General features: G+C 55.9%; 7 protein-coding genes across 7 annotated transcripts; 3 read left to right on the top strand and 4 right to left on the bottom strand.

Moving 5' to 3' along the window:
* Positions 1 to 2: 2 nt before the first annotated feature.
* Positions 3 to 1,213, bottom strand: PG998_006812 (uncharacterized protein; the record flags this gene model as incomplete). The annotated part of the gene is made up of 2 exons (XM_066873628.1): positions 3 to 1,108; positions 1,168 to 1,213. The coding sequence occupies 2 exons, from the start codon at positions 1,211 to 1,213 to the stop codon at positions 3 to 5; spliced, it is 1,152 nt and encodes a 383-aa protein (XP_066729573.1).
* Positions 1,214 to 1,702: 489 nt separating this feature from the next.
* PG998_006811 (mitochondrial membrane protein) lies at positions 1,703 to 7,431 on the top strand (the record flags this gene model as incomplete). The annotated part of the gene is made up of 4 exons (XM_066873627.1): positions 1,703 to 2,371; positions 2,425 to 5,282; positions 5,962 to 6,936; positions 6,984 to 7,431. The coding sequence occupies 4 exons, from the start codon at positions 1,703 to 1,705 to the stop codon at positions 7,429 to 7,431; spliced, it is 4,950 nt and encodes a 1,649-aa protein (XP_066729572.1).
* Positions 7,432 to 8,282: 851 nt separating this feature from the next.
* PG998_006810 (uncharacterized protein) lies at positions 8,283 to 8,876 on the bottom strand (the record flags this gene model as incomplete). Its single annotated transcript, XM_066873626.1, has 3 exons — positions 8,283 to 8,477; positions 8,504 to 8,700; positions 8,777 to 8,876. 3 exons carry the CDS (start codon positions 8,874 to 8,876, stop codon positions 8,283 to 8,285), a joined length of 492 nt encoding a protein of 163 aa, XP_066729571.1.
* A 2,308-nt stretch (positions 8,877 to 11,184) lies between these two features.
* PG998_006809 (uncharacterized protein) lies at positions 11,185 to 12,105 on the top strand (the record flags this gene model as incomplete). The annotated part of the gene is made up of 1 exon (XM_066873625.1): positions 11,185 to 12,105. One exon carries the CDS (start codon positions 11,185 to 11,187, stop codon positions 12,103 to 12,105), a length of 921 nt encoding a protein of 306 aa, XP_066729570.1.
* Positions 12,106 to 12,916: 811 nt separating this feature from the next.
* Positions 12,917 to 14,418, top strand: PG998_006808 (uncharacterized protein; the record flags this gene model as incomplete). Its single annotated transcript, XM_066873624.1, has 3 exons — positions 12,917 to 13,196; positions 13,266 to 13,306; positions 13,360 to 14,418. 3 exons carry the CDS (start codon positions 12,917 to 12,919, stop codon positions 14,416 to 14,418), a joined length of 1,380 nt encoding a protein of 459 aa, XP_066729569.1.
* A 178-nt stretch (positions 14,419 to 14,596) lies between these two features.
* PG998_006807 (uncharacterized protein) lies at positions 14,597 to 16,623 on the bottom strand (the record flags this gene model as incomplete). The annotated part of the gene is made up of 5 exons (XM_066873623.1): positions 14,597 to 15,554; positions 15,615 to 15,698; positions 15,758 to 15,883; positions 15,943 to 16,067; positions 16,135 to 16,623. The coding sequence occupies 5 exons, from the start codon at positions 16,621 to 16,623 to the stop codon at positions 14,597 to 14,599; spliced, it is 1,782 nt and encodes a 593-aa protein (XP_066729568.1).
* Positions 16,624 to 18,715: 2,092 nt separating this feature from the next.
* PG998_006806 (piwi domain-containing protein) lies at positions 18,716 to 24,729 on the bottom strand (the record flags this gene model as incomplete). Its single annotated transcript, XM_066873622.1, has 10 exons — positions 18,716 to 19,030; positions 19,310 to 20,421; positions 21,141 to 22,755; positions 22,810 to 23,234; positions 23,287 to 23,431; positions 23,490 to 23,638; positions 23,694 to 23,890; positions 23,946 to 24,073; positions 24,129 to 24,254; positions 24,349 to 24,729. 10 exons carry the CDS (start codon positions 24,727 to 24,729, stop codon positions 18,716 to 18,718), a joined length of 4,593 nt encoding a protein of 1,530 aa, XP_066729567.1.
* Positions 24,730 to 24,992: the final 263 nt, after the last annotated feature.

The raw sequence follows: 24,992 nt of genomic DNA, 5'->3' as shown, positions 1-24,992 counted from the left end.
TATCAATGGTAGCCGAAGACCGTGACTGTGCCTGAAGTTCCTCCCACGCAAAACTGGTCGCCAAATCCCTCCTCTCTCCAGGCCAGGCAGCTGATGATGTTGCTGCGTTCCTTCTCCTTCCCGTCTTTGCCGATGAGTTTCTTTCTGGGTTCCGTGCCTGCGGGTCCCCAGGGGACTTGGATCTTGGCCTTGACCTCGCCCGTCATGACGTCCCAGGCCCAGACCCTACCCTCGCCGTGCTTCGTTGTCGTCGCCCCGGTCTCCGTTCCTGTTTCCGTCCCCGTCTCCGTCCCCGACCTCGTCATCTCATCGCCTGTTAGGACGTACTGCTCCTTGCCGCCCAGGATGGACTGGACCCTCAGCTCCGCGTTGCGCAGTGCTGGGTCCGCGTACGTCTTGAGGCAGCCGCCGGACTCGCGGTCCATGAGGCGGACCTTGGAGTCGAGTGAGCCGACGAGCAGCGCCTTGCCGTCGCGCGTCGCGCACAGGCTCGTGACGCCGTGGCGCGGGCTGACGACGTCGGTCAGGCAGCGGCCCATGCGCACGTCGTAGCTGCGCACGCGGCCGTCGACGCTGCCCGCGACGATCTCGGCGCTGTCGGGGAGCACCACGACCGACGTCACGGCGTCCTTGGCGTCCGCCAGCACCTGCACCGGCTTGAAGCCCGAGTTGTTGCGCGTGTCCCAGACGCGCACCGTGGTGTCGAGGCTGCCCGACACGACCAGCGCGTCGTCCTCGCCGCCGAAACACACGGCGTTGATCCGCGCGCTGTGCGACGCTGCGTTGCCCCCGAACCGCCGCAGCGTCTGCGCCGTCGCCACGTCCCACAGGAAGACGGAGCGGTCGCCGCCGCCGGACACGAAGCGCGCGTTGTCGTGCGACACGCGCAGAGAGAGGACCTCGTAGCCGTGGGCTGCGTAGGTTTGGATCAGGCGGCCCTGAGGTACGTCTGGTGCGGGAGCGGTGCCCTTGCCTGTGATGTAAGAGGAGGCAGAAGTAGATGTGCTTGAAGTTGATGCTGGGTTGTAAAGCCTGATGGTCCGGTCTGAGGAGCCGGTCAGGATGTAGGTCCCTGGCGAGGCGGAATAGCTCACGGCGTTTACAGGGCCTAGTGTTCTTTGTTAGCACACGCACTACGGGCTCTCAGGAGATAGGAGATATACTCACCAGTTGAGCCCAAGAGATGGGCTATAGGCTTGTCCGGGAAAGCCATGGTTGCGAAAAGAGTATTATGGTCATTGCTTATGTGTCTTTGGCCGCCATCTATGTCTAAGATGATTGCTCGGGAATACCAGCACCGACTGAGAGCGAATATGTCTTCGGGTTCCAAGACCTCGCGAGTGGTGTATAACAGTGCAGCATGTACTCCGTAGGGCGAGCAGGTATGTGAGAGGGATTTGATTGGCCAGCGGCGACGGGCACCTGCTAGCTGTGATTTGGGCTAGCGTTGACGTATTGTATATTGGCACTGAGAAAATCTGGACAGGGATGTGATTTTCCACTATCGGTCCCTCAATCCATTAAAATTTTAGGTAGATCAGCTTTTTCAACTACGTGAAGACTCCAGTCCATGCCAATGCGACCTCTCCCGCGCCCTCTCCGACCTTCGGAAAATAGTCAATTGGAGTTCATCTGACTTCTCTGAGGCCTTCGATGTGTCTTTCCCTTCCTGCATCAGTCCAAACCGCAACAGGCTGTTCCAATGCTACCACTAGCAAGCCTGGCCGCACGCCGCTTCAGAGCCCCCCATCACATTTTTGCAACATGCCGCATCGCATCTCGTAGCCGCAGTGCCGCCTCTGCAAGCCCTGCCCTGCACTTCCCATATGGCCACTCTAGGCTCTTCTCGGCCACGCCGGCTCGAACCGACGACAATGCACCCGAGCCCAGCAAAGATGCCGCCGCCGATTCGAAACCGACCCCTCCTCAGCAGGTGAAGAAAGAAAAAAAGAAGAGGACCCCGGAAGAGAACCAGGTGGCCACTGCAGAAGCGCAGGCGAATTCTTCATCTAAAACCAAACCCGAGAAGAAGAAGAAGAAGAAAAAGAAGAATGATGCGCAGACGCCACGGGATGCCAAGGTGCTGCAGGGTGCTTTGACGGCGCTGAAGAATGTCCTCGACGCCCAGAATATCAGCGTGCCCGGCTCGGCAAAGGCGAAGCCCCCGAAAAAGCCCAAGCAGTCTGTGGAACAACCTGATGGCGCTGCTGATGACCAGAAAACGGCGCAAGAATCGACTGGCAGTCCGAAGAAGAAGAAGAAGGCGGCTGCTAAAGCTGCAGCGTCTCAGTCGAAAATATCGAATACACCGACTGGTGCTAAGGGACAGAAGAAATGGAACGCCCCCCCGTCGCTGGCAAGAAACCCCCCAGTATCAGGAAATTCATAGCTAAATCAACCAATCCTATTCCTACGAAACCGAAGCCAGATGCCGAATCTGGAGGAAAACCAACTGCCCCAATAAAGGGGATGAAGAAGCCCCTTGGAAAAGTCAACATCGAGATCGAACACATATACTCGGACGATCTGAATCTCGTCCCCATCGAGAAAGCCCAACCGGCAGTACCGCCAGTCTCGTACGGTCTTGACAGGGTATTGTTCAACCCGGGTGTGTACCAACTCCAAGACCCTCGGTCCAGGGTTTTCAATTTCGACCCATATCTATCCAAGATCATGCCGATCCAGGAGTTTGATTTCAACGCCCTCAAGCAGTATATTACCTCTTCCAAGGACGACACGTTGATTAACATCGCGCGCGAGAACAACAAGCGCTACACTGGCTCGACTTCTAGCATGACATCTATGCTGGCTCACTTCCACTATCTTCTGTCATCCTGGAGAGAGCTCAATCCCGAAATGTTGTCAAAAGGCTTCAACGTCCCCTCAAAAAACTTCACCAAAATATTGACATGTCCTGCGGCAGTGTTCCTCCATTGGAAAGATGGCGTTTACGCCATTGACGCCGACAAGGAATTTGACACGGCCAATATCTTGAGTATGCTCGGAAAATCCATGGAGAAGCTCCTGACTCTCTCTCGAGAGGACTACGAGCGATACCGGACGATCAACTCGGACCAGATCTCGGAAGAGGAGCGCAACGCCGACGAGGCTTATCATTACACTGGCCTGGGAGATTTCATGATGCGATCTCAGTTGGATGCCCACGACCCCAGAGTCCCCGGCACTGGCATGTTTGACCTTAAGACGAGGGCGGTCATCTCCATTCGTATGGACGCCGAAGGTTTCCACAAGGGCCTTGGCTACGAGATACGCGACCGCTTCGGCGATTGGCAATCATTCGAGAGAGAGTATTACGACATGATTCGGTCCGCATTCTTGAAGTATTCGCTACAAGTCCGGATGGGACGCATGGACGGAATCTTCGTTGCGTTCCACAACACGGAAAGGATATTTGGTTTCCAGTACATCCCACTTCCCGAGATGGACTTGTCACTGCATGGAACTAGCGATACCACTTTGGGAGATAAGGAGTTTAAGCTCAGTTTGGCCCTGTTGAACAATCTAATGGATCGCGCAAGCAAGAGGTTTCCGGAGCAGTCTCTACGACTGCACTTCGAAACGAGGCCTTCTGGAGTCGCCCCCTTTATGTACATATTCGCCACGCCTGTCGGGACCGAGGACATCAAGAAAGTTCAGGAGGCTAACAAGGCCGCGGTCGAAGCATTTGAGAGAAAGGTTCTCGGCCTGGGTGTTGCCGACGCAGACACAAGTCCCTTACCGGACAGTGAGGTTGCTGCGGAAGACGTTCCTCTTGAGGAAGATGAGCTTGAAGCAGCATTGACTGAGCCTACAGAAGCCGTTCCGACTAAGGACGTCCCGGACGCAGACGTCTGGGAAGCCGTGCGGGCGTATGTTGAAGATGCCATGGAGGATGATGAGCTTGGCGTCGCTGCTGTCAAAGAAGCCATCGAAGATGCCCTCGAGCAGAGCGGCTTACTCAACGACCAATCGACAGAGGAGACACGCAGTTATGTCGAAGCGCTCCTAAACGCCCTGTCACCCGATACGCTGCCCGAGCAAATTGAGGGCACTATTGCTGACCCAGACGATGCGGCGGACGCCGAAGATCACATCGAGGACGAGCCCTCTACATCCGATGACGTTGACGAAATGGAGACGTCCGAAGAGAGCCCCGCATCTTCGTCGGCGGCTGGTGAGAATGCAGCTGAGGTAAACACCATGGCCGAGGAGAAACCAGACGAGACGACAGATACGGCCGAGCACGAAAACCAAGACATCTCGACCCAGGAGTCTCGGGACGATATCAATGCCGAGTTGGTTATAGAATCACGTGAGGCCATATCCGAACCCAGCATCAGCAGTTCGACCGAGGAGCCCACATCAGAAACCTCTATCCCCGCTTCAGAACTAGACCGTGATGGCCTGAAGCCTGATGAGCAAGCACAGGAAGAAGATCTAAAGGAAACTCCGGATACTTCCGGTCTCTCTAACCTGAAAAATCTGATTGTTCGTATGGCTCAGAGCATCGATGAGAGAGAAGTTTCTGAAAATGATTTGGATGAGGAAGACGACTCGAAGCTGAAGGAGTTTGAGCGTATACTGGGTAAAATGATGGCCACCTCAAGAGGCACTCCCATAACAGGCCAGGCCGGCGATGCCGAAGTTGATGGAGATAAGGAATCAAGCGATGCCTCCACCGAACCATTCGCGGAAGCTGCAAAAGCCTCCAGCGAAACGGAAACGAAGGTTTGGGGAGAAAATGAGCTCCTTGGTATGGTTTTGACGGTTCGCAACAAGGTGAATGGTAGCTACGTGACGCGGCCCGAACAGCTCGACGCGAAAGACAAGTGGGATATCGAGTACAACATCCAGGAGATGCCGGCGGCCCGGGCCTCGACCCTGTACGAAGCTCTCATGAAGCGACGCCGCAACACCCTCGAGTCGGACGGGACGCGGGATGCGGCGTGGTACGAGATGTTCTCGGGGTCCCTGGAGACACACACCAATGCCGGGCGCAAGTTCCGGGAGGAGGAGGACGCGGCGGCCCGCAAACGGCCCGTCCACGTTGTGGGACGGGAGGCTCGATCTTACGAAGAGACGTTTGAGAAGACAAGGCATCTGAGCAAGATGCCGAGGCGGCGGAGACGCCGAAAGAAGAGATTTAGAAGGGGAGTGACTGACTGGCTTGTCTTTGCACTTTGCCCTGGTTCCTGTCAAATGTGTAAAGCTATGTACACTATCTGGGCATCTTCAGAAGAATGCCACCACCATCGCCGTTATGTAATGTACACGTCCGGCTTGTATTGTATCTCTCTCTATATAGGACGACGTTACGAAAGAGGAGCATTTGGTTTGGGTAGAGTTCTACATACTCTCTAGCCAGGGGCCGGAAAAGGGGAAGAGGGCGTCGAAGGAAAGCCCGCAGCCTCAACTCTGTCTGTACAATAGAAATACCCAAACACGTTGACCGATTTGTGCCCGGTTTCGCGATCGTTCCCGGATCCTTCTCCAAGCACGTGTCTGACCAATCAGGATGCTGTGATTATCCCCGCTTCAACCGCAAAGCGTTGACCGACATTTACCTCGTCGCCTGTGCAGTTCATCCCCCGTTCGTCTCCATGAGGCTGGGCTGACGGCCTGCCACTCGGCAGGATGGGCTGACGCGGAGAGCTTACACTAGAAGCGCCCCATCGGTTTCCCCAAGCTTACGCTTGCAACTCGATCGCTCGTCCGAGACAATTTAATTTTACGAACCCGATACCGAAGTGCTACCATCAGTCAATGGAACAATCCCAAGATCAATCGTCTCGACCCCGAGGTCCAAGGCTATACCATAAAAAGAGCAGGACTGGCTGTATACGTTGTGAGTACAGAGACCTTGCCGTTTCCACCGCCTCTCTCTGCCGTCTGTCGCAAACGTGGGCTGTAAAGCGAAGAAAAGAGAGCATGTCTTAGTAAGTTACGCAAATGCTAATGAAGCGCGCCGTTTCCGGTAGGCAAACAACGGCGAGTGAAATGTGACGAAGGACACCCGAAATGCGGTGGTTGCACCCGACATAATGTCGATTGCCTCTACCCCGCGCAAATCGCATCCCCCACGGCCCCCTTGATCGCTTCGCGCGCAAAGACCCGAGCCAGTGCGCACCACAAAGCCGCCGCCGCCGCCGCCTCTGCCCCGACTCCCACGACAAGCACCGATAGCCCCGACGCGAATGGCCCCGGGCTACACGCGAACGCCGGCGCGTCGTCTCTGAGCCCCTCGACCAGCGTCGTCCCCGACGGGCACACGCCGCAGAGCAACGACAGCGGACAGCCCTCGCCCTCGTCCGAGGACAGCGGCTTCGACCCCGACCAGGGCCGGAACGATGTGCCCGAGACGCGGGAGCGGCGGCTGTGGGAGCTGCGCCTGCTGCACAACAACCTGACCATGGGCCACCCGTTCAACGTGCCGCAGACGCCGGAGCTGACGCAGCTCTTCCAGATCGACGTGCCCAACATGGCGCTGCGCGACGGCTGGGACGTGCTGCTGTACGGCATCATGGCGCACTCGGCGCTGCACATGTGGACGCGGGCGGCGGCGGCGCCGCCCGAGGAGCGCGACCAGCTCGTCATCCTCCAGCAGACGTACAAGAGCCTGATGCTGCGCGAGCAGGCGCGCGAGGTGGTGCACCTGACGTCGCGCAACGCCGACGCGCTGTGCTTCTCGAGCCTCAAGATCCTCGCGCACGCCCTCGCCCTCGTCCAGACCCTGCCCATGGACCCCTGGCAGCCGCCCGTCGAGTGGCTGCGCATGGGCAAGGGGGCCGGGGCCGTCTTCAAGACGGCCATCGAGCTCATCGACGAGGACGCCCGCATCATCACGTTCCTCAAGCACCCGCCCGCCATGGTCGACCCCAAGACCACCATCGGCAGCGACCACAGCGCGCTCGACTGGCTGCTCGAGCACCCGGGGCCGTCGGCGGGGGGCGGCGGCGGCGCCACGATAGCGGACGCTGGCGGAGCATCCTCATCACCCCCGCGGCGGCCGACGACGACTACGCGACGGAGCTCGACGACCCGGAGACGCGCCGGGTGTACGAGGAGGCGCTGGGGTACACGTGCAGCGTGGCGCGGGCGATCGAGGAGGGCGAGCCCGAGGACTCGGTGGGGCGGCGGTTCGGGGGCTTCGCGGTGCTCGTGGCGACCGACTTCACGCAGTTCCTGATCGAGCGGCGGCCGCGGGCCATGGTGGTGCTGGCGCACTTCATGTCGCTCTGGCTCGACTACGAGCACATCTGGATCATCGGCAAGGCGGGCGAGCGCCAGATCCGCGGCATACAGAAGAGCCTGCCGCTCGCCTGGAGCAGCAAGCTCGACGGGCTGTTCGGGAAGCTGAAGGGGGCCGGGGGCTGCCGCGGCGGGACGAGAAGGGGCCGTTTGTTGGGCGCGGGCCGGGGCTGTGAGGGTTGATCTGGGCGTTCGAGCGAGTTTATACACATGATAGTCCGTTTACGATGTTTGCAAGGGCGCGAGAGAGTAATATGATGTCTGTACATAAGGAGTTGGAGTTTGTTTTGAGCGGGTGAGATGAGTTTTGGCGAATGTAGCGACCATGCGTATGACACCACGATACCATGACATTGGTGTTATGTAGTATGTCATACTTCTTTTCTTTCGGCAGTGTGTTAAGATGCAAGTTGCCTCAATCTGCGAGCATATGGTGCAGTGGGCAATGGAATACCTCCGCATCCTCGCATCAACCTCAGCGGCATGCTGTCGATGGTCTACCTAGATCCTACGGGGCTCGAGAAATACTTATCCTGCCGTCCTTTCGAAAAGAAGAAGTATTACTTACAAGAGTTGGTTGCCGCATCGATTGGTGCCGCTCCGTTACAAGTTGCTTTGAGCAAGTTTCACTCGGAAACTGACGCGCCAACATCCCCAACCCCTTTCCTGCTCAACGAGCCTGGTCAATTCCTCCGGGGCTGCCCGGCGTAACGGCTGTCTCAATTTGTCGGACTCGACTAGACGAGGCCTCGGAAGAGCCTATTCTTTCTCGCCCGATTATAGGTTTCTTACTCAAACCAAGGGGGTCGTCGACCATCTTATGGTCACACAGAAAAAAGCATCATACACAAGAGGCATCAATGTGCAAAATGAGAGGCGGTACAGATGAGGACAATATCAACCCGGTGTATTAACTACTAGTAAAATGATGAAACTATGGAATGCATGTCCAAACGCCGCCCCCGCCCAACCAGAAACGATAGTGCCGAATCATGAACCAAAGAGAATAACGCCAACCAGATTGGTCGTGCGTCTCAGGAGTCGGCCAACTCGCCGTCGTCAGCGCGAGCGCCCTTGGGGTGGTATTTCCCATCGTCGTAAGGGGTGCCAGGGCCCTCGTACTTGCCCTCGTGCCACTTGCCGTCGTCGTAAGGGGTGCCGGGTCCTTCGTACTTGCCCTCGTGCCACTTGCCGTCGTCGTAGGGAGTGCCGGGGCCCTCATACTTGCCCTCATGCCAAGATCCATCGTCGGTACGCTTGGCGGGGTTGGGAGGATGATATTTCCCGTCATCGTAAGGGTGCCGGGGCCCTCGTACTTGCCCTCATACCAAGACCCGTCGTCGTTGCGCTTGGCGGGGGTGGGAGGGTGATATTTTCCGTCGTCGTAAGGGGTGCCGGGACCCTCGTACTTGCCCTCGTGCCACTTGCCGTCGTCGTACTTAGTGCCTTCACCTGTAGCGGAGAGGAAAACGTTAGCGATATATTATCAAAGGAGTCTGTATATGAGATGTCTGAGATGGCTTCTTACCTTCGTACATGCCCGGTTTCCATGAGCCGTCGTTTGCTGGCTTCGTGGTCGGCAGGGCCAACGCAGTGGCTGCGACGAGCAGAATGGTGGCGAAGTGCATGGTGAAGATGTTATGGTATTATAAGGGAGGATTATGGTATTCTTTGGTATGGAAGGGAGAGTGAGTGTAGCGGGAGCTGTTTGGGTGACTGTGGCGCCTGATGCTGATGATGGTGAGTTTCTATTCCCCTGATTCTGGGAGATCTACCCCCTTAATATAGCTTTTCCCATCTCACCATCTTCTCGGTTTCTCATCTTCTCCTCTGCTTTCAAGTTATTAGGCATGTCGAGTCCATCTGTTGAAGGAGGCTATGCCTCGGAGTTTCCATTGCGAGCCCTGGGTCTCGACGAAGTATTGTTGGACGGGGCTTGCACCTGCATCGCAGCCTCGAGCAGTACGAGGCCGTGGCTTAGCGGCGACGCCCTAACGACCTCTCTGTCGGGCATATCATCATCGTGATGGTGGGCTGACGATAATAGCTAAGGCTAGACCTGCAGCTATTAGGGCTGACGCCTCACAGGGCTGTGTCGATCAGCCCGGATAGTTGGAGTGTAATATATGGGGTAAAGGCCGGCAGCGGCATTTGACCAGACAGAAGGCTAGACTCCTTCGTCATATGTGCGAGATGTTGTATCTGACACCACACTGCGTCGGGGAATTTCCATCGGCTGCTTGTGACCTTGATGCAGGCGTAGTCGTACTGCTGCTAAAATTGAAGAAGAGGGCAGTCTGCCGTTACAGCATAAATTTCACCCGGGATCAATGAGCCGGAATTCTATTTTTGGGCTGCAAGGGCGTTCATTGCGCGGACAAACTTGAACTCCGAGCACGGCATGTTGGCGATGCTCAAAATAGCCGGTGTTGGCGACCCAGCTGAATGGTGGCTGCGACGCCATTGGCTTTACAGCGCGTGCGACCAACACACAATCCACACTCGTACGGCTGAATATTTCCGGCCATCAGCCGGGCTCAGAGAAAGAGAGAAAAGATAGACTCATGTTGGCGTGATTTACGACCTACATGGCGTAAGAACGACAGCAAGTGACCCGAAAGCCCCAACGAAACAATACGAGAACGGACTTGGCATAAGCTCTTGATCTTGTTTCTGCAAGCCACGATAACTGCCATTTGCCAGCCGGGCTGCTGAATGGAGTAAGACAAAGCATGATGGTGCCCGGTCTGACAGCAACTGGGTCGTCGTAATGTCCTGGTCCCGATGACACGGATGAGGTAATCACGGCTTACGGGATCTAGAGAAATTGCCGCATCCCTCAGCCCTATAGGTCATTTCTAATAAGTCAGCGAGGCCGCCCGCTCAGAAGACTACTTTGCGGCTTCAAGTTCGCAGAAGGGCGTGGTCCGGCGCCGAATAAGAGTCATCTGGGGTTGGGAGGGAGCCGGCAGAGCGTCGCTGGCGACCCGCGAGTGCTTGACTTGGATTGGGTGCCTAACTTGGCATTCAGTTAGAGTCGAAAGGAGACCAGACCATGCAAAATATTGGTAGTGATATTTAATTTTGTTCAGGTTGCTGACTTCCAAAGTTGGACCTAGTGGACGACCATGCCCCTTCCCCTTAAATAGACAGAGGTAATAACTATGAAACAAGGTAAAAACTACGTAAATCCCCGTAAGACTAAACCATGACCGTTGTGTCATTTGTAAAAGTTGAATTTGAGCTGACGGTTGAAGTGAACAACAATAGTTTATACATTTTTGGTATAGGATGCATTCTGGCCTATTCATAAGTATGGTGCTGGCCACGGGTTTCCTGTCATATGCTGGGCTGGCATCCTGTGTCTGAGACATAACAACTATTCTATTACGGTAGAATCCTTCGTGCTTCTTTATCTACACTATTAGTGTGTAGACACTACCTGCTATGAGACCGCATGCAAAAGTGTCAATTTTGGGTATGCACAATACCCTAAGACGGTTTAACACTGGTCCCGGAAGCAGAGATGTGTTAATGTGTGAATTGCTCTTTGTTTCCAACTGGCCACAAAGGGGGATATGCTGTATTAGGAGTGATGGCTAATATGGCATGATGCCCCCCCTTTGTTGTCATGATTTGCAGCAACAAAGAAGAAACGCAGACAATGCATGCACGAGAAGTGCCTCTGTCTTCGGGAAATAGAAGGATCAAATTGTTTCCAGGTTGAGTCTTCAACATGAATGAAAGATTTCGAGGCATTCGAATCCGTGGAAGAACAGGGAGACCCTATAGCTACCCCCTTTTTATGATTTACTGTTGAACCCCAAGAGCCGGGTCTACCCCCTTCCGACTAATAGCCACCCAAGTGTATAGCAAATTTGTATTCAACAAGATAACAACTGCTGTGGTCTTTTGGAGGGGCTTTAGGAGAATACCATGGCTACTCTGACCAATAATCCGTATGCAGCATTAGGCAAGGATGGCAGTGGCGGAGGTAGCGAAAGTGACGGAGCTGGCCAGCCGTCATCCCAGCAGGGGAAGAGCCAGAGAGAACAGATGGTGAGTAAGATCCTGAACGGTTGCTGCCAGCGGGAGAACGTCTGCCAGAAGGGCATTTCTATGCTCAACAGGCGGCGAATATGCATTGAAACGAGCAAGGATTCTGCTGACGTTGCCGTCCAAGTCTACTCATATCTTGTATTTCTCGAAAATCAGGAGAATTTTCATCCCGAAGTCAACCCAGTACTCGAATGGACCATAGCGAGCGATCTTGAACCAAGCAATGAGACACTCGAGGGGCAGGCCCTGATAGTGAATGACGAGGGCAGGGACCTGCTCCAGAGGATTGTGGAAGGAGAGTATCAGCCGCAATGGCTCAAGGAAAAGCTCGAGAAGAGGCTCAGCGTCCAGCTGGTGGAGTTGTATTGGCCGGATCGCATGCCGGAGCTGCTCGACCGGGTGCTGGACTGGGCCAACAAATGGGCCTCGGTGCGTTTCCGCTACCAGGTCATGGTGGCCGAGCATTTCCCGCATCGCCACCAGCTGGGCTACTTCTTGGCAGATCCTTTTCACACGGCCCAGTTGGCTGTGCAGAGTAACATCAACCGCGGCACCATCCATGCGCCCGACCCGGACGGCGATGCTCTGCTGAACCTCGTGGGCTGGTTCCCCACGGAAAACAGAAGAATCCTCCAGAGGTCTACCATGACGACTGGCACCGAGACCGCGGACATGGCCGGTTTCCGGTTCTTCCTCTGCTACAAAATGAGCGCGAGGGAGATGCGCTGGATACTCAAGGCCCGCGACAACGAAACAGGCGAAAAGAGTGTTTTTTTGCGTGGGTGTTGGATTACGTGAGAGCGGTGACCACCCACCACGAACTCGTCGGCTCATGCATGAAGCAAAGGGAAGGCACATTGAGGTACCTTAGGGAGCGCTGCGGACGGATTTACTACCAGTCGGGGAGGCCATGCCGGTCTACGAGGAAAGGGTCACCAATATGGCGGACAGGCACGTAGAGATGATCCGGGCGCTCCGCCGGCTGTGCGCCAGGGCCGGTGTGTTTCAGGATAATGCGACATACGGGACGGGCATGAAAATAGACCAAACAGACAACAACCTTTTCCGTGGAGCTGTGGACAACCTAACCACGCAGCTAAGAGATTTCACCCCGAAGACCTTAATTTGGCAAGAACTCAGGACGTGTGTCTTGACGTAGACAGACTCCGCTTCTTCCCTGGTAACGCTATAAGGACGCCTAATCCACCAATGTTGACAAGGGAGTGGGTCTTCTTGATGGACGTGAACCGCAAAGGCCTCTTCCAGCCGGCTTTAACGAACAGGCAGATCTAGAAGACATAGGGCTACCAGGCCAAGACTTAGACATAGACAGAATACGACCACCTCCTCCTCCTCCGGCACCTCCCGGGAATGGAGGAGGCGGAGGAGGAGGAGGGAGGAGGAGGCGGAGGAGGAGAGGGCTTTGGAGGAGGAGGAGGGGGGCTTTGGAGGAGGAGGAGGAGGGGGGGCTTTGGAGGAGGAGGGAGATGGGGAGGGGGAGGGGGAGGGGGGAGGAGGGGGGATTAGGGATGGCTAACGCAAGAAGGGGAGGAGCCGGAGGAGGGGGGGGATGGCTAATGCAAGAAGGGGAGGAGCTGGCGGAGGGGGGATGGCTAATGGAAGAGGAGGCGGAGGCGGAGGCGGAGGAGGGGGTAGAGGAGGAGGAGTAGGAGGAGGAGGAGTTGTTGTAACAAGAGACAGCTGGAGAGTTAGAGGAGGACGGGGAGAAACGGACGGCGGAGAAGGACCAGCAGCGAACCGTGGAGTGTACGGCGACCTAGCTACCAACATAAGGAGAGGAGCGACCAACGTCGGCGACGCGTGGCCCTGGCCCGAAGGTCCCGTCAACACGGGAGAGAAGCTTCTTCTGCTGTTCGACAAATTCCAAGGTACGGTGATCCCACCCTCCCCCTTTCCCCTCTTCTGACAAAAGGAACTAACCAACCGAACCCGCACAGACGTCTATCACGACCTGGACAGCAACGATCTCATCGCGGCGGTCATCGCCGGCGCGACCGACGCTGACGCTAATAGCAGCCCCCTGATCCCCAGTGGACGCAGGAGCAGCCGCCTATGTCGACGGCGCCGGCGCCGGCGCCGACGACGAACTGGACCGATACGTCGGAGAACTCGTCGCCGGGAGACTCAGCCGAAGCAAAACCTGGCTTCAGAAGCAGGATCAAGAATGGAGCAGTCCGCGCGGTAAGGGGGCTTAGGGGTGGGACACAGCCGACGCCGAGCGGAACCACGAGGCCGTTCACGCCACAGCAGCAAGGCGGTCAGTTGTCACCGCCGGAATCGTCGTCGGGAGTGCGGAACAGCCTACGCAGGCTTTGGGGCGGGATGAAGGGATCATCACGTAAGGATAGCCGTGCTGGGAAGCAGCAGACAGGCTTACCGACGCCGCCGGAAACCAACGCGCCAAAGCCACCACCAAAAGCAGCACTACTGCCGGGGTTCACCGTATCGCCCACGAGGCCGGAGGGTGGAGGATCCGCGACCCAAGTCTTGCCGGGAACCCAAGGCACACCGTCGGACGAATCTTCACCGCCGCAGCCAGACAAGGGGCCGCCTGGAGACAAGGGGCCTGGCCGCATTATTTTCCCTCCTTCTACCGGTCAACCCACGGCGGGCCCTTCTTCTGGTTCGACTGACATCTTTACCCGCCCGCCCAATCCTTCTTCTGCCCCGACGTCTGCCCCAGCCCCAGCTACTCAGACGACGCCCACGTCGCTCGAGCAGCTCTGCGCCGAGATCGGGCAGCTCGGCAAGGCGCAGCCCGACGCGCCCGAGACCGACGCTGCGCGGCTCGCGCGGCTGACGCAGGTGCAGGCGGTGCTGCAGGCCATGGCGCTGGAGGTGGGCGTGCAGGCCAACGACTGCAAAGCGGCGCTGGACGCCTTCCAGCGGAGCGTTTGGGGCCTGGACATCGACGACCGGAGCGACGACGACGATTTCGATATCAACAGCGAGGCGTACCAAAACTATCTGAAGAATCGTCGTGAAGGCATCCTCTTCGGCGGCTTGGGCGGTGTCACCGATGAGGACGACGACGATGACGACGACGACGACGATGTTGAGATGCTTGGTGTAATGGTGGTGGTAGATTAGGGAACTTCTTTCTCCTATTTTCATTTGTTTTTCTCACAACTCGTTATAGGTAGTCATATATGTATGTATGTGTAGATTATCATTACTATTTCTAATCTTGTCAACCACTGACCAAAATACACTCTGATCAAGTGTGTATATATGCGCTATTATTGTCGACAGACTGAACAAAGAAGCCCTATACACAGAGCAGTTTCCGGTGGAGGAAGTTGCGTGGACTCCTATCGTCATGCTCGTCCCTGTCCCGGGACGCCTGGCTCGCCTGCTCGAAGCCGGCGTGCACGAACTTGGGCCAGGTGTTGGTGAGCACCAGGTACTTGATTTCGCCCTCGGCGGCCTCGAAGACCTGCGGGTTGAAAGCGTCGGGCACCTCGAGCTCGGGGAAGTTGTGATGGTTATAAGTAGACAGCTCCGCCATCTGCGTCACTGACTCGAGGTTCGCCTTGCCCAGCGTCGCCTCCAGATCGCCGGGATGGCCGTCATCGTCGAAACCACCGGGCACCGCCCCGGCGTTGTTGAACGGCGTCGCTGAGTCCGATTGCCGCCGCCGCCGGTTGAGGATCTGGGCCGTTTCGTTGAAGATCTGGTGCAAGGCCTTCGCTGTGCGCGACGAGATGTTGACGGGGAACTCGGACTGCTCGAGGCTCACAAAGTGCGAGTAGATGCGGACGGCGCGGACGAACTGCTCGCGCGTCTTGTCTGCTAACGCCGAGGGCCCGCTCGTGGACATGTTCCAGGCGCGCCTCCAGTCGCCCACGTGGGAAAGGAAGCTGACGTTCTCGCCCGAGAAATCCTTGAGCGACGCGAACTCGAGCAAGGGCTGCGGGTTTGTCCGCAGCGCATTCTCGAGCGCGCCCATGGTCAGGGTGGAGTCGCGCGAGTGCGACGATGACATTGTGCGCGCCGACTTGCCGCTCTTGCTCCCGGCCGTCGAGCGTCCGCCCGACAGGGTCGAACCGCTAAAGCCGGCGCTACTAGTGGAGATAGATTCAGGGTCCCCGCCGAGGATCTGATTCCTCTTTTCCCAGGCCGCGATCGTATCGATGGTCTCTTGTTTGAGGTTGTGGGTTCTATAGACCTGCAAGCAGGGGAAGCCGAGCGTGAAGATCTCAATAAAGAGGATAGAAAAGGAAAACCTGTTCGCGCACCCATGTTAGCTTAGTCGGTAATTCAAGGTTGGAATTAAGCCAGCTTACCATTGATACGGAACGAAGACCTTGTTGACCGGCTCCATTTGCGGAACGTAGAGACCGATTAGCCACAAAGGAGAAGCTGGTAGGCTGTTCGATCAGTTAGCGGCATGATTCAGCAAAGACTCCCCCGAATGGTTGGAACATACCCAGCGATGCAGCAACATATGGTCTGGATACGCCAGCCATGGGTATCATGGATGTGTCTCGTCTTCCACAAAGTATAGGGGGCGTAGAACCAAGCCCAGAAGAACTGCCAAACGATGGATAACCACCTGTAACATATTAACTCAACATCTCGTGTACTTATAGGGGCGTCGCGTGAATGTCATACCATTCCCAACCGGTAAAGCAAAGTGTAGCTCGCGCTGACTCGGTGCCCGGCACCTGAAGGTGGAAGAATCCGTAGCTCGGATGGAACATCTCGGACCCAAAATAGATAAAGAAGGTCAGTGCAACCTAATGAAGACGGCGATGTTAGCCCATGATCTCATCTTGTCTGCCAAGATGCTCCGGTAAATCTTACCTGGACACCCATCCCGATACCGATGTAGATCAGCACCCGGTCGACCTCGTTGGCCTTCTGAACCCGTTGCCAACTACGCTTCCACCAGGGCAGGGTCGGGTCGACCTCGACTTGCCGGTCGAAGATGTGGCGGTCTTCGAGGGTGCTGAACTGGGCGTATTTCCGCTGGCGGGTGGCGACGCTCTGGAACTGGCTGTTGGCGGCTTGGAGCAGGGCCATGCCGCAGGGTAAGTAGATGCTCATGACCCAGAACTGGGCGTCGCAGGGCACGAGGGGGCCGATAGTGTAGGCCAGCAAGCACGACGCCGCGTAGATGTGCAGCATCACGATGGCGCTGAAGACGAGCGGTAGGCGCCGGAGCTGGAGGAAGGGCAGCCGGCGGTGGTGGAAGAGGAAGGCGATGGCGGCGAGGACGAGGAGCGTCCAGCCGATCATGATGCCAATGTAGGCCCAGCCGAGCGGCGAGTAGACTATCCGTGGGTCCGCCATGTCGTTGGAATACTGCTGTGGTTGCGAATCGAATCAAAGTTGGAGCATTGATTCAGACAACGAGGAAATCTCTCTGAGGCCGGACACAGGCTGTATATCTAGAGGAGATATAGCAGCAGGGACGGTTTGTTAGGGTTCCCCCTGGATGCAAACAGTAACGAAGGGGATCCATCACATGAAATGCCACTAGATGACCCAATGTCGAGAGATGCAGTAGCCATCTAAGACAAAGATGGGGGAAAGGCAGGGATGACCGGCCACGCTGAACGACGACTATTGGGAAAAGAAAATTGAGGAAAACGCGCGCCAGCCATCTGGACTAGACGCCATCCAGAAGGGATAGGCAGGATCAGGCAGGATCGAAACGGACAGATGTGGTGGCCAGTGGCCACGCAGCCAGGCCAGCGACCAGCGGCAGCGGTAGTGGCAGCAGTATCAGCGGCACCAGCAGCAACTGTAGCGGCAGTACCTGCAGCAGAGCTCCATGATCCCGTGGCTTGGAATTACTGAGGTAATAGCAGCCCGTTAGCCAACAGCGACAGTGTCGATCAGTCAAACCTGCCAATTGCGATACATACATGAACTGGTCCGCACGTCCGTTCAGGATTTAAAGGCGACCCGCCTGATCCAAGTCGCCAAAGTTGAGATGATCTGAGATTGACGGGGCAGATCACTGCCGATCAGTGGACCGGCGCATCTGAATTTCCCCTGTCAAAGTGTTTGTTAGGCGTGCCCGGGCCCTCGACCCCGCCAATCACACAGTGAGCGACATCCCTGCTCTCCCGCCCGCAGCCGCCAGGGCAGCACTGGCCAGAGGGGGCTTCTCAGCTGAGGAAGAAAAACGAATATAGGGCCATGGGCGGGAAGCATGGAAACAACACATACAATAGGTGTGCATGCATATGTTGTTTTAACCGTGACGAAACCTTTTCCTCCAAAGCATGTCGCGTCCGGGGTGAAGAAGCAAAACAGCCAGCCCAGCGTCCCACCGACATCAACGGTTGGCAGTTTTCCGCTCAACCGGAACAACGCCTCCCGCCGTGTGACAAGCGCTGGCGTGGACCGGGCAAGCACAACAAGGTTTGAGGCCAAAAAGTGCCGAGTCGTGGTTGCGCGGTGCGTCGTGTAGTGTATGCATCCAGTGTTCAAGTGTGTCTCGGCAGCACGCCGGCCACAAACCTGGGAACTGGAACTAAGCGAGCCGAATTCTTGGCAATATAACTTCTTTTTCGGCCGCCCTGGGAGTGTAGATCATTGAGTGATCCCCCTTCCTGGCTGCGACTGCCAGCACATATTGGCCAAGGATGCACTCTCGATCCCGTGTGTGATTGTGATTCATAGGGCGGGCCTGGTCAAATCCCCCCCCAAACCCAGCCACAACGTTGCGGTAATAAAACAACAACCAGGCATTCCGACGTCGGGCTGCGAAACGAGTATCAAGAGACCATACAACCAGCGAGCCACGCAGCCAGCCAGCTAGCCAGCTAGTCATGCATTTCACACGCGAGAGGCGGAATTGGGGCCGCAGTAACTAACCACCAACCCACATGGGTTTTGCACTTGTTGGCCATGAACCCGTCATCAGCTAGTGAGGGGTGTCATCGATTTCCGTCCCACTTAGCTCGCGGATCGAATCGTAACCGGCTTTCAGTTCTCCAGAAATATCGACGATAAGTCGATAGCAGTCAGTTACTGGGCGATCGTCAATCTTGCAATTTGTAACCGTCAAATTTGCTGTGAGAGTATCGCTAATAGTATGAGCGATCCTGGTCCCTGTTGGTCTAGTGATGTGAAAAACCGATAGCTGCATCGTGACGAACGGTGGCGCACCACCCAACCCATCCCAATTTGACTTGGCACGGACTCTTTGTACCAAGCTGTTGGCAAGTTCCCTCCAGTTCTTCTTGTATGCTAGGGTCGCTGTCACCGGTCTGTGCCGCGCATGGGATCCATGTCGTTTACCCACGAGGATTGCACCCAGTTGACACAACTGCCTCCTGCTTGAACGGATGTGTGGCCCGTAGAAGGGGGAGGCAACCAACCGCCTTCTACGAGTAGCAGCAGCAGTGGCTGCCACCACCCCTTACCTCATTTAGCCCCTCTTACTCATAATCCTAGTCAGTGAGTAGACCGCGGCCGTTTTCAGGGGTACATCGGGGCTCTGGCAGCCGGCCCCGATCCAGTCGCTTCGGGGCTGCCACGTCTCGGGGCTGTCGAGCAGGTGGTGGAGGTTGCGCCGGATCCAGGCGACGCGCTCGCGGTCCATGTGAGCGCGCGTGTAGCGCTGGGCCGTCTCGAGGGCGCGGCGGCAAACGGCGCGGTCCTGGCTCCAGAAGACTGTGTTCATGAGCAGGTTGATGATGCCGTCGTACGTGAGCCGCGACTGCAGGTTGGGCGGGAACTTGTCCTGCAGCGCTTCGCACTCCTCCAGGAAGGTCCAGTAATCCGGCGGCCCCCTATGCCCGTGACGTCTTTGGTGATGCACTCAATCCCCAGCAACTGGACTCTGGCGATGTTGAGCCAGCGGCACACGCCGGGGTCGGTCTGTGTACGGCAATAGTGGTTAATGACCTCCTTCCACATAGAAATGTCGGTCACTTCGTCAATTAGCCTCTGCGGGATATCTTCGCTTTTAATAGGTTCTCGTGTTGCCGGAAGGATTTCTGCAAGTATCAATTAGCCTTACGAAGCCAGTCCAAGCCTTGACGAAACTGATTATGTACGCACCGTTTTCATTGCCTGGATGTGAGGAAACGAACTCCAAGTCGGCCGAGAGTTTGGTCAAGGAAAGCAGGAATTCTCGCCACAGCCCAAATACCTCCTCCGGATTGACGTCGAGGCCAGGAATCCTCGGTCGTAGCTTGCCCCTGCCAAAAACAGAAAACCGCGTCTCGAGGGGCACGAAGGGGGTTAGTAGCCCGACGATACCGAACTGTGCGAACGTCCCGGGTGCATCTTCGATGAAATCTATGTATTCGGAATCACCGCTCGCCGCGTTGGCGAGTCGCGACCCGGTTTCGGGTGCGGGCGATTGCTGAGCCAGAAGGAGAAAGCCGCGATCGATCAAGCCGATGGCGGCCATGTTGTTCCCATGAAGATACTCGAAGGCCACGAACAGGCTGGTGACGAGGAGGATGATCCTTGGATGGACAGCGTTCTCCTTCCGAGACATGCTGCGGCCGTACAGGGCCAGCGCTTTGACATGGTGTTGCAAGGCGGCGTTGTAATGCAGGCCGGGCGATGGCGTCGAAGTCCAGTCCCTAGACGGGTAGGTTTGGTTGTTGGCGTTTTCATTGACGCAAAGCGACAAGGCCCCTAGCGCAAGGATGGAATGCCGGATGTAGTCGATCTCGAGGCCTTCCCGGACCAGGGCGCGGTTCCAGAAGTCCTTATAGCCGGTGGACAGGATGTCGTAGATGACCTCGTGGCGGAAGACGTCGAAGTAGGTGACCTCGACGCCTTGAAACGGACAGTTGGAGGGCGGCGCGAGCAGGACGGGCGTCGGCCGCCCACGGCCATCGCGGGCTGCAGGCAAGATGGGGCGTGTTGTGGCTGGCCGGGCCGTCCGTACCGCCGACTTTGGATTCCAAGAGTAGCCATTGCAGGTTACGCCGGCCTTTTCGCAGCGGAGACAGGCGGGCTTTCGCTCATCGCAGCGCACATGACGCTTCTTGCAAGTGACGCAGCCGTTTCGCGAACGTGAAGTAGGCGGCCCAGCTGGCGCTCGCGACTGTGCAGGGGCACGGACTGGTAAGAGCCGATGGTCCCCGTGAGATGCGCGGTTCTGGCTTGCGGAGGCTGTCATAGAGACACATGGAAATATGCCTCTCTTCCGGGTGGGAGATCGAGGTTGCCAGTCGTCGCTGATGACTTGAAGAGTGACGCGATCGGAAGTTGAAGGTTGTGCTAAACCACATGGAGGTTAGGCTTTCGTCTCCCCGTCTCCCCGTCACATCGGTAATGCATTGGTAAAGCATCCATCGCCGCTGCTTCTGACCTATTAGAAATCGCACACGGCATTGAGCACTCCAATTTTGTCCATGTCATTCTCATCCATCTGACGAATCGAATACTTGGGTCAATCAATTGACATTTGCCGCGACCGTCGTTAACTCGTAGCTGGCTGCACACGCTGGAGATCCCCTATTGCCGGCAATGTTATTATCTCATGGTCAGCCAGTCAGTCACCTTGTCACTTATTCGAAATCATTATCACCGCATCTAGTAGTCATCAACGTATTGTGCCATTGCGAATGTCATTTCGGACTATTTTAACTACTTGGCTATCATTAGTGCCATATGCAATCAGTGCCGAAGATAACATCGCATGACAACCGCCAAAAATATCATGACCCGCTGTCCCGTATGGGAAACTGGGGAGAAACCACCGAATGAACATCACTAATCGGAGCCTAGAGAGACCAGAGGAGATGACGAATGACCTAGCACCAACCAATGCAGATTGGTGCAACCGTGTACCAGAGAGCCGAAACCGAGAATGAACGTGTGTGAGTTACCGAGAATTGCGACGTGGAGGAACCGCTTAGATGTACCACATGGTGGTGTTGATGTGGCCAACATTGGCCTTGTCCGCGACGGGGCTCTCCATAGCCAGCAGAGGGGAGCTTCCTGGCTCGGTCCTCCGGATCCGTAAATGGTCGAAGGCGCCTTGGCCAAGGGGAAGCCAGCCTTGCCAGAGGGGGTTTCCTTCTGACTGGCAGCAATATCCTCATGGGCTGCAGCACGCTGCGATGCCAGGTGAGAATAGTAGACAGCAGGGTGCAGAGAAACAGGAGTTGTCGATCGCTGGTACTGGTAACAGTGATGGTAGAGCATACGCTGCAGGTCATGCGGGTTGCACTTGGCTTCATCCATGATAACCTGGTAATGAACAGGTCGAGCAGTGCCCTGGATGGCCACGTGCGAGGCCAGGTAGAAGTCCCAGTGGAAGGGATGGGTGGCGTCGTGCTCGACCAAGGTACCAGGAAGAGCGTTGGCATTCTTGTCGGCTGCAGCCTTGTCCTGGGGACTGGGGAAGAAGCGGATGTGGTGTCGCTTGGTCGCAATCAGTGCAGTGACGCGAGGGATCTCGTACTTGGCGTCTCTGAAGATACGCTTGATCTCTTTGACCTCTGTGTCAATGACTTGGCCAAACTGGCCCTCTGCGACTCCGTCACGGAAGAAGTAGACATGCTTGGGGTAGCATTTGTTGGTACTGACCCAGTAATTCAACAGGCGGCCGAGCAGGTATCGCATGTTGACACTGCCCACAATCTCACGCCGGTAACTGTTCGTCTGAACAGAGGCAGCGTAGCGAGTAGCCGACTTGTCAGTGGAAACAGTCATGGCTGCCGTAGAAGGTTTGCCGCTACCAGGGGCAGCGTGCGAGACATCCAAACCAATGATCATGGTTGGCACACTGTAGTAAGGCGTTGCGGAGGTCACTCCCACGGGAGCAGCACGGCAGGTAACACCGCCAAGCTTAGCGTTGACCTTCATTGCGACATTTCCGCAGTATTGGAGGTTCGCCTTTCGAACATGGTCTGCCAACATGATCTGGCTGACTGTGCAGAAGCGACAGTCCATGTTCTTCTTGATACGCTCATACACCAGTGAGTTGCGGGTACTGAGCACAAAGAAGATGACTTGCGGGGTGGCCTTGAAAAAGTTGCCGCACTCCTTGTACGCCTTCTCACACATGTCGGGGTAGGCAACATTGAAAGGGTAAATCTGGACGTACGGATCCTTCTTGATGACACCACCGTGTTGGACATATGCTCTCTTGAACGTCTGGGCGAAGTTCTTCAGCGCATCCATTTGAACAGCGAAACCGTCATTGGAACCAACGCCAATGAAAGCCCATGACTGAATGGGGACAGGGTTGGGCTCCAGGAACTTCCTGCCTCTGAGATCCCAGCGGCCGGTCGTTCCAGGATTAAGCTTCGAACCACCGAAATGGATCTCGGGGTTCGGCAGAAGGCGTGCGGGCGTAACAAGCATCTGGTTGCTCACCTTCAGACCGTACTGTTGGAAGTACGGATCCGAATCCCAGTGAAGACCTTTCATGCAGGTATTGATAGCTTGGCTTCGCTGGGCAGGCCGGGTGACAGCGAACTTGATCATCTTGGATGTCTAGATGCCACTGTTAGCTTCGCTGGACGTAAATGTGACTGGCTTCTAACTTACCTGCTCCGGATCCAGCTTGTAAGTGTAACGCTGGAACGGCTGAAGACGACAAGCCTCCATTGGGTAAACGCCATCGCGCATAGTCTCGATCAGAGGCAGATCGGGGTACTGAATGCGAGACTTGTACTTCTGCATGAAGTAATTGTGGATGGTGATCGGCGGCTCGAGCTTTCCATCCTTGGTCTTCTTCTGGAACGTGAAATGCTGAGCATCTGCACCCCAGTTGCCCATGCACTGCTCGAAGATAACCCGCTTGATGGTGTAAATCTTGTCGCTCTGGTCCTTTCCGCGATGGTTCACCGTGATCTTCAACTTGGCCAGTTTACGGAGCTTCTGGAAAGGCTCTGACTGCTTCCAGACCACGTTGCCATTCTTGTCCTGCGACTTGACAGGACGAAGGAGCTCGGCCATTTTGGGGTATGTTACTGTAGTGTATGTCAGTTGATAGGTTCGAAGGAGGGTCTCGTGATATCTTACCCCAATTCTTCTCATTTGTTCCACAGCGAGGATCGCTCAACATAGTTCGTGCCGTCTCGGCCAGTGTACCCATGGTGTTCCAGAACGCAGTGTTGGCCACATCCACGTTGACGCCGAGGCCACTGCCGTTGCTCAGATTGCTCATCTTTGTCAAGATTAGTAAAAAAGTGTTCCAAACGGGGGAGTCTGATGTGATAACAAACCTCACTAAGACGGAAAGCAGAGTAGGTACCCTTGCGAACATCGGTGTAAAGGTCAAGACGCATTGGGTTGTCCTGCTTGTTGTAGAAGTTCCGCTTGATGGCAATCATATTCTCGCTTGGGTACTGGCGCAAGAGATGGTCAAGGAAGTCTAGATCAGATTGGTCAGCTAGAGTATTGTTCCAAAGATCAGGGATATGACTTACTCATGCATTGCAGTACGGACTTGTCCCAGTCGCATTTGCGCTGAAGATAGGCCTGCAGAACCTGCATGCGAATCTGGGCTGCCTGTCGAATCTGGAAGTAGTAGACACCGTTTTTGCCAGGTCTGGGCTCTTTGCCTGCCAGTCGGTCCAGATCCACAGCAATTCTGTGCTCGGCACGAGGGATCTTGATGGGGGCCCTACACTCATTGTCAGACTAATGTATCCTAGTATAGGGGGCCATGTCAAACTCACCAAGCAATCTTGTGGCCGTCGAAAAGCCACTTGGTGTTAGTTGTCTTCAACCAGCTCTGAACAGGGGCACTCTCCCAAACCTTTCGGACAAGGGCACGAGAGTCATTCGGGTTGGGGCTGATGTTAACCTGGGGTGATCTGGTTAGTCATGATCTAGATTTAACGATGAAAATTAATACTTACATCATACTGGAAGATATCTCCGGTAGGCCACTTCTGGACCGGAAAGATGTTCACCTGGATCTTGATGGCCTTGCCCTCAGAGCTGAATCCAGGACGTGTGGCATACTGAGTGAACGAGCCCTCCTCCTATTAAAAGGTCAGTTAGTAACTCAAGCAAACATATTGTAGGACATAGAATTGATGAGCTGGGATTGTTATGTGGCCACGACAAATTACGAACCTTCTTGTAAGCCTCGGCGGGAAGATCGATTCTCTTTCCAATGATAGCCTCCTCAGAGAGCGGGGGGCGGCCGTCTCTGCCACCCATGCGAGCGGGATCATGACCAAGTCCAGGTCCAAAGGGAGACTGCTGGGGGGCGGGACCACCAGCGGCAGAACCGGATCGGGAGCCTGAGCCCTCGCCAGCAGTGGAACCGGAACGGGAGCGTGAACCCTCGCCAGCCTGGCTGCCAGTATTGGAACCAGAGCGTGAGTGCTGAGAACCACGCGAAGGGCTGCCGCTAACGGAACCGCGGTCGGAAGACCCGTCAAGGTTCATGCCGGCAACACGCTCAATGGCGCGGTTACGCGGGCCCTGGCCTTGCAGGTTGGATCCGGACATCTTGTAGGTGATGTTGAATCCGGTTGAAGGGTCTGAATGCCAAGAGTTAGTTGAATGTTGATTGCGTGGAACAAGACAACTCTGCAGTGAATGATTTAAGACGGGAATCTAGGATGGTTGATACGAATGAAGTCAAGAAACCTGGTTGAAGAAGGCACATAGACATATAGGCAATGCCAAATGGCTACCAGTCTAGCAATGTCTTCTTGAATAAGGTTGAGAGACTCGGGAAGGGTGGGATTGGTCGGTGGATCGAGAAAGAC

Source organism: Apiospora kogelbergensis (assembly GCF_038363985.1).
Source record: "Apiospora kogelbergensis strain CBS 113332 chromosome Unknown utg000005l_segment0_segment0, whole genome shotgun sequence".
In the NCBI taxonomy this organism is placed as follows: domain Eukaryota; kingdom Fungi; phylum Ascomycota; class Sordariomycetes; order Amphisphaeriales; family Apiosporaceae; genus Apiospora; species Apiospora kogelbergensis.
The sequence above is the reverse complement of the archived record's forward strand: the minus strand, read 5'-3'. Positions and strand labels throughout refer to the sequence as shown.